This window comes from Kryptolebias marmoratus, linkage group LG22 (assembly GCF_001649575.2).
Source record: "Kryptolebias marmoratus isolate JLee-2015 linkage group LG22, ASM164957v2, whole genome shotgun sequence".
Lineage (NCBI taxonomy): Eukaryota > Metazoa > Chordata > Actinopteri > Cyprinodontiformes > Rivulidae > Kryptolebias > Kryptolebias marmoratus.
Window position 1 is genome coordinate 4,376,567 of NC_051451.1, and position 7,737 is coordinate 4,384,303.

Below are 7,737 nucleotides of genomic sequence, written 5' to 3' on the forward strand. Positions count from 1 at the left end.
AGACTTACCAGACAAAACTAAAAATATATTAAAGTAAATGTCCTGCACTTGTACTTTACAGTACAATCAGTCATCCAAACATTCACACACTGATGGTGGTAAGCTACACTGTAGCCACAGCTGCCCTAAGGCAGGCTGACAGAAGTGAGATGCCACCGAGCCCTCTGACCACCACCAGGAGGAAACGGAGCTGGAATGTCTTGCACAAGGACATAACAGCTGAGATGGACGGAGTGGGGGTTCGAACTGGCAACCCACCAGTTCCATGATGAAGCACTACCTCCTGAGCCACTGCCGTCCCTATAATATATTGTTTCCGATTAATAACATTAACGTATTAATCTTAATTGTATGATTAGAATAGATGAAGACATTAGAGCATAAGAGACCAGAAGTCTCATATTCTAAAGACTTTCAGATCTAAAAATGAAAAGTCAAAATAACTTTATTGACCCCTCTCTCCAGCAGTCACCTTTGCAGTGGCCTTAAATACACAATGAGATGTTCAAAGCTATTTAAACATCATGCTTTAAATAAGCTCTAGTTTGTCCTTATGAAGCTTTGTTTTTGCTTTGAGTTTTCAACTTCAGTGATAAAAATGAGCACAGACTGCTGCTCTAAACACTCAAAGAGTTAAAAGTGGACCTTTAGAAAGCATCAAGGTTAATCACTAGAAATGTGTTGGAATAAGTTATGTTTTGTATATTTATTATTTTACAGATATTGTGCTAAAATTTGGATCCCCAACACATACTTTAAGCTCTGCACATTGAGCAAAATCTTTACGTAAAACTTTGTTTTAAAATTTGACATTACCCTTGTTTGAACTACCAAACTTGTTTCGATGAAACAGATTAATAACAGATCAAACAACTAGGACATTCAGATTGCTGCAGGCTTGAGTCAAAATCTCACAACTAAGCACAGTTCTACTGTAAGACAAAATAGATAATATTTGTTAAAAGACTTGAATAATTTTCATATTGAGTTTTTGCACACAAATAATGTGTCCCAGCATGAACTTTCAGGAGAACATATGGTGAAAGATGACACTAGGTCAGAGGTCATGAAAAGGGGTGCTTCTTTATGCTAAAGCATTAATTGTTACAGTCAAGGCATTCTGTTGCTTTTCAAATATCTCACTACAAATTTCAGAAAGTAACCACTGGATGTACATCTACAGCTGTTTAACATTTGGAGTCAACACAAATCAAGATGACTGCCACAGCTAATTTATAGCACTTTGCTAACACAGAAATAGCAATAACTTAGAACAAATAATGAGGTAAAGTTTGAGTGGTAGTAGCTTAGAGTTATCCTCAACACATACTCTGAGCATAAACACATTGGCTGCGTTGGCCATCTGGAGTTAAAACTCCGTCAAGAAAGGCGGTTACATTGTTCTTTAAAGTACAAAGTAACTTTATTCTCTAAACTTGGAAACAAATAAAAAAATATTTCTCCTCAATTTTTTCTTTTCTTCTGAGTGGCTCTAATACGCCGTTGTACAACATGACTCTCTAATAGTGTAAATGTGATCCATCCTGGCAAAATGAGTCGTAATGGGAATAAGACGCAATGCAGAAAAAGTGAAAATATTGATTTTTTTTTCTACATAATTGAGATCAGCGGGAAAAAAAGCATCCATAAAGACACCAACTAACTAAAAAAGCATATAACCTTCCTAATCTACCATTAAATCAAAATTTTCTAACAAGTGTCTTTAAAAATAAGATTTTAAATTCTAATCCTAATTTCCATTCAGATTCTCTGTCAGCTGCTGAAGCACGGGAAAATTCCTCAGAAGAATGTGACATCATTGTGAAGCTGGGGGATTCACCGTTTAAAATATGGGACTCCAGGTCCCTACAACATCACACTAGACCAGTAGATATTGAGTTTTCAAACTGGTAGTCTTGTTAACGACACTTGCTTGTTTGTTGTCAAACTTCAACAAACTATAAAGAAATGTGAAGCTTTTGAGATCGAGCATTAGATAATATTAACTCAAAATGAAAAGAAAATAAAAATCCCTCATTATGACTCATTTTGCTCGAACGAATCACAAATGTTTCATGATCTTTATTCATCAGATATTTATGAACATACAGAATGCCAGGATGCTGAGCCCAGGGAATGCCAACAAGCTGAAGCTCCCAGTAATGGAGGACTTTTATGTGTCACAATTGCCAACAAGCGATTCTGCAAACCAATGTGCAGTTTTGTAAGTAGCTCCACTAAACTGCAAATGCCCCAACTTTCTGTGCAATTCTGTGTCAGAATAAGAGTGGCAATGACACATATGACGTAGGTTTTTCTTTTACAGGGCTATGACTTTGGTTTTATGAGGAGAAGTCGCTTGTTTGATGAATGCAGTGAAGGTACAAAATACCAGTGGAACAGCCAGTATGTAGGTGGAAACAAACTGGCTGTGTGCAATGGTAAGGTTGTTGTTTGCTCTATTTGGAGTTTATGTTGATGTTAAGAGGTTAAATTCTTGTCCTTCTTTTTCTAGAAGCATCTATTCAAGTTTCAGGAGCAACGTCTGCCTACTTTCCAAAGGACTGTCTCACAACCAAGAGCAACAGCAACCTGGGAAGCAGCATCCTAGCAAATTTTGTTGGGGAGTTGAAGGATGCTGGTATAACTGGAGATCTGAAGTCACATTGTCTTATTTGCGGATGATGATGCAGGCCACTGAGGGCACTGACCAAAAACAAACCAAAAAAAGTAGAATTATTAAAGGAATGCATATCCCTCATCATCTTGCACACCAAAGTTTCAAATAAAGATCTTGTATAATCATTAGTACTTGGAATATGTGACGAGGATGTCTTTCAGCTTTTACCACACAAAATTTTAGCTTAATATATGTAAACTTGACAGAATTACAGCCCTTCTGTCTTTGCTAAGGTTGATTAGCTGTTGGTGGCCATCTTGAACTCCAAATTTAGTTGTACATGTACTATCAAAATTTCTTTCTGAGTGATGGTGCAGATTCTCTGGCATCCAGGACATGACAATTTAAAGTGGGTTAACAGAAGGCAATCAGACTTCTACTCGTTTTTTTGAAGACGTTTCTCCATTGTTATTAGGGTTATTAAGGTTACATGAGTGGCTGGCGCATCGTTGTCACTTGTTGAACACTTATTTATTTGGTCACATATTTCAAGGTGTGAATGGTTGTGGAATTCCCTGGAGAGACGAGTCAAGGCTGCACTATAGGTGCTCAAAAGATGGAAACTGAGGTCACCTCATTGTGTTTAACATAGACTTGGCTTCCTTCACTCCTTTCAAACTGCCTGTCTTCCCTGTCTAAAATGTGCATTTTGTCCTCCAAAGACTGTTCCATGTTCTTCAGATGTGGAGGAACTGCTGAGTCTTGACCTGACAAGCTGGTTCGTCTGTGTTGTGTGCCATTTGTTTGTCAGAATAACAACGTTCTTTAATCCTCTCAAGGCAGGCGTTGCAACAACATATCTGATTTTTCCTGTTACTAAAACTTAATTTGAGCCTGAGAGGGTTAACTAGAAAAACAATGGATGAACATTGTCAATCCATACAAGGCTAAAGAATCTAAAAAAACTCACACATTAATGCTTAGTGCTCTACATTAACACAGCTGGGTTCCGCTCCACACTTTTTTTGGTTCTGTGAACTCACTTCATTTGTGAAAGCTCACACCAATCCAAGACATGGCTGGCTTTATTAGTGATTGTGTGTACGATCAGAGACAGGCTAAAAACAGACTGGTCTATGTGGCCAGATCACAGAACCTTTTTGTGAATGCACCTTCAGACAGAGACTGGTTTATCCCAAGGATAAAACACCTAAACACAAGCTTAGTGGCATATTATACGCAGTCCAGTGTAGCAAGGAATGTTCAGACCAATGTATGGGACAACCAAACAGCAGCTACACACTGCTAATTGACATTAGAAAACACAAAAACGGCTAATTCAGTCAGTTTTACAGTTTGGTGGGGTAGTAGCTGAGAGTCATCTTAATCATATCATTTGAGTGCTAACAGATCGCACAAGATGTTTGTATAAAACTTTGGCATGTAAGGCGACTGGCAGAACAAATGTCTGAACAAATATGCACATACCGACAGTAGTGAAGCAGGAAGAAATGTCCTTTCTCACAAAGGCTGAAGTGATCTCTGAGTGTCTAACTGCTGTCTTCAGTGTTTTCCACCTAGCTTTATTTCCCTAACAATCTCACTATTTTTATTAAGGCCACGTTTTGATTTCGGTTAATCACTCTACTAAATGGACTGGCTGGTCTGCTGTTTTATTTGCTCTCTTTTTTTTTTTTGCAAACACATTCGGACAGAGCTCAATGAGGTCAAGGTTAAAAAGCCAAAATGAGATTGCAGGATCTCATTAGGCAGCTATTGACATTCCACATCATTCTATTAGGAGTCACTCTAATCAGTGAGAAAATAGCCTACAGGACAACCCCCTGATGAACGCTGACAGACCATCTAATTATCACTTACAAAACTAACTGTCTGCAGACTGGGGAATTAGCATCTATAAACTGTAATGTCACAGATCTGACATTAGGTGGCAACAGATTAAAGACTCATTAACTAAAACTCACTCTGACACCTTCAGTTTCCTGGATATTGCATCTTTTTAAATCTCCTTGTCACTTCAAATGACCGTAGATGTGTGATTTCAAAAAATATTAATGGAAATGTAAAATTCTGTAGCCAATATGGTGTAACTTCTTTTCAGTAGCAATTACATTTTAGTATAGAAATTACATTTTTTTACACTTGCATGAAAAAAATAAACATTTCTTTGTTACAAGTGACTGGTTTCTCTAATGATTTGTGAATTTAAGGACTTTATACAGAAATCAAGCACTTTTCAAACCTTGAAAACAAGCATTTTCAAGGATTTCAAATACTTGTATAAACCCTGTAAAATTTGATGTGGTACTAGCTGAGAATCATCCTCAACACATTTTCAGAGTTGCGAGATCTCACAATCTCTCCCTTACAAAGTTTGACCCTAACAGCTACAACTCTTCTCTACATGAGATGATCTTAGTCTGAAACTCTGCTATGAAAGGGTGATGTGCATTCCTTCAAGAAATTCTCAGACATTAATTGTGGATAAGGTTTTGAAGAGGGAAAAAAATAAATAAATAAATAATGTGGCTGTGGCTCAGTGGTTAGAGCTGTCGTCCTCCAATGAGATAATTGGACGTTTGATTTCATCAGTATGCCTCATGTTGAAGTGTCCCTGGGCAAGACATTGAACCCCTAATTCCCTCTGATGTGTGTCCCATTGGTGTATGAATGTGATCCAAAGCACTGATTAGACTCTGTAGAATGACTTATTGATATTAGTTTTGTAGCGATTCAGTAGAGTGCTGTATAAATCTGTGTGGATGGGTGAATGAGGGCACAGATTGTGTTGTAAAGTGCTTCGAGTGGCCTGGTTAGAAAGGAGCTATACAAGTACAGTCCATTTACCAGGAATGTCTTGATGTCCTATTTGTTTTTGTGTGTTAACTTCTTTAGTATATGAAACAAATCATTGTTCTGTGTTTTCGTTTTATTTCTGTTTTGTAACTTCTAAAAGATGAGAAAGGATTCTCAGGACTTTCATATAATCACAAATTAAAATGATTCAACTTTCTCTGCTTTGACTCAACACAAATAACAGCAATACCAATCTCTGTACACCAGAGGGCAGTGGAAAATAACTTTTTAAGCCTTTGCCACTATTTACTATTTCAACTTTATCTTTTGTATAATTCTCTTTTCTTTTCCTATTAGCACAATAAGAACATGGTGCTTTATACAATGGGAATGAACAACTAAACTGAGATTACATGACGGTGCAATTTCACAACTTGAAATGGCAAAATTAAGAAAAAGAATTAATTCAGTGAAAATAAAAAGATATTGATTGAAGATTAAAAAAAACAAAAGTAATATCACTGACAATTCAGAGTCCAAAGTCAAATCACAATTCAGAAAAAAAAATGAAAGCAGAGTTTATTAAAAAAACGTTCAGACTAAACCTTAAAACCGTCTTTCATCGATAGATGGAGGTAAAAACAGACTACAAATAGCTAAAAGATTTAATTTTAATTTAGTTGTTTTTTTTTCATTGATGGAAAATTATGTTTAATGCAACCTTTTCAAGAAAATAAAGTTCAATTATTCAAACATAAAGATAATGTCCATCTTTAGATAAGTATTAATACATTTTTTCTTGTTAATTCATTAAATGTTACTGACAAAAGTCAACCAAACCTAAGCCTTCTGGTTTTCCTGGCTGCTGTCCAGCCTCTGCAAACACACACAAAAACAATAATTAAATAAACAAAAGCCTACAGAGAACCTTCTAACGCTTTCAGAGAAAAGACATGAACTTCACACATGAATATCACATTTCTACATATAAAAATATGTTAAATAAACATATGTAAAACATGTCTCCCATGTAGATTTAGAACATAAAACATCAGCTTCACATTAAAATCCCATAATTTTAACTGTAAAAGCATGTTCAATTAATCAGTGGTTTGGGAACATTTTTATCATGTTCACGTGATCACATGGTTTTCAACAAGAAATTAACTTGAAAAAATAATTTTTTGTTTCCTTTTCATAATGGAAATAATGTTTCATTGTGTTTTGAACCATATCTTATGACAATATTTTAAAACATACAAATGTTAGCTAAACTGGGATTTAGAAATGAGTTTTTTTCTGCCTTGACAGACTCATTCTATTTCAGAATTAGAACATATGACAGGCTGTGCCTTATTCCAACCATTTCTGTTTGCTAAAATAAAAATGTTTAGGACACAGCTACATACCGACTGGAAAAACTGTATTTGCGAGCTGAGTGCCTCTCGAAGATGTTCAAGATCCCCATCTTTCTGAAGCTCAAGCTCTTTCCTCAGTCTGTTAAAAAGAAATTAATAAGTAAACAAATACAAATGCAGAAGTGGCAGAAGACTTGTAAGGAGAAACGTCTGTATTTTTCAGAATATTGTTAAAATAGTGCCTCCTGCAGGTGGGTAAAGATGATACACCTGGTCTGGGCGAGATTTGGTTTCACTGAAAAAGTTTTTTGAAATTTTCAGAAAGTAATCATTGGATGAACGTCTTATTAACAACTAATTAACTTTTGGAATCAACCCCATTCAAGATGTCTGCTACAGCCAACTGACCTTAAAAATTCAAAAATGGCTATAACTGGATATAGCTAGATCTCGGACATGAACCCAGAAACTGAAGCCTTCTGTGTCTGCTGTCTCCAAGTGAATGATTAAAACATTGTTTAAAAAAAACACACAATCTTTTTGGTAATAATTTAAAAATATATGATATATATACATATATAATTCTATGGCAACGAGTCAGCCAGTTTTCTCAGACGTACTCTGAGCCTGACATCTTGCAATATTGCATGAAACTGCATTTATTATGTTAATATTAAGGTTTGACTACAACAGCTACAACTGGAGTCGTTTTTCAATATGATTTTAGTTTTAAATTCTGGTGTGAAATGCAATGAGCAATGAGGGCCTGGTGGCCGGGCTTTCACCCATGGAGCCCGGACGGGCACAGCCCGAAGAGGATACGTGGGTCCCCCTTCCCATGGGCTCACCACCTATGGGAGGGGCCAAAGGGGTCGGGTGCAATGTGGGATGGGTAGTGGCCGAAGGCGGGGACCTTGGCGGTCTGATCCTCGGCTACAGAAG

The 7,737-nt window shown here is 36.6% G+C and overlaps 1 protein-coding gene across 1 annotated transcript in view; it reads right to left on the reverse strand.

The window, feature by feature from the left end:
• Positions 1-4,659: 4,659 nt before the first annotated feature.
• Positions 4,660-7,737, reverse strand: part of ccdc172 (coiled-coil domain containing 172) — a 32,706-nt gene continuing 29,628 nt past the window's right edge. The window contains exons 7-8 of the mRNA XM_017436016.3: positions 6,847-6,934; positions 4,660-6,313 (exon numbers count right to left, since the gene is read on the reverse strand). Coding sequence (XP_017291505.1) covers positions 6,278-6,313; positions 6,847-6,934 — 124 coding nt within the window. The 3' untranslated portion in view covers positions 4,660-6,277. The remainder of the gene's footprint in view (positions 6,314-6,846; positions 6,935-7,737) is intronic.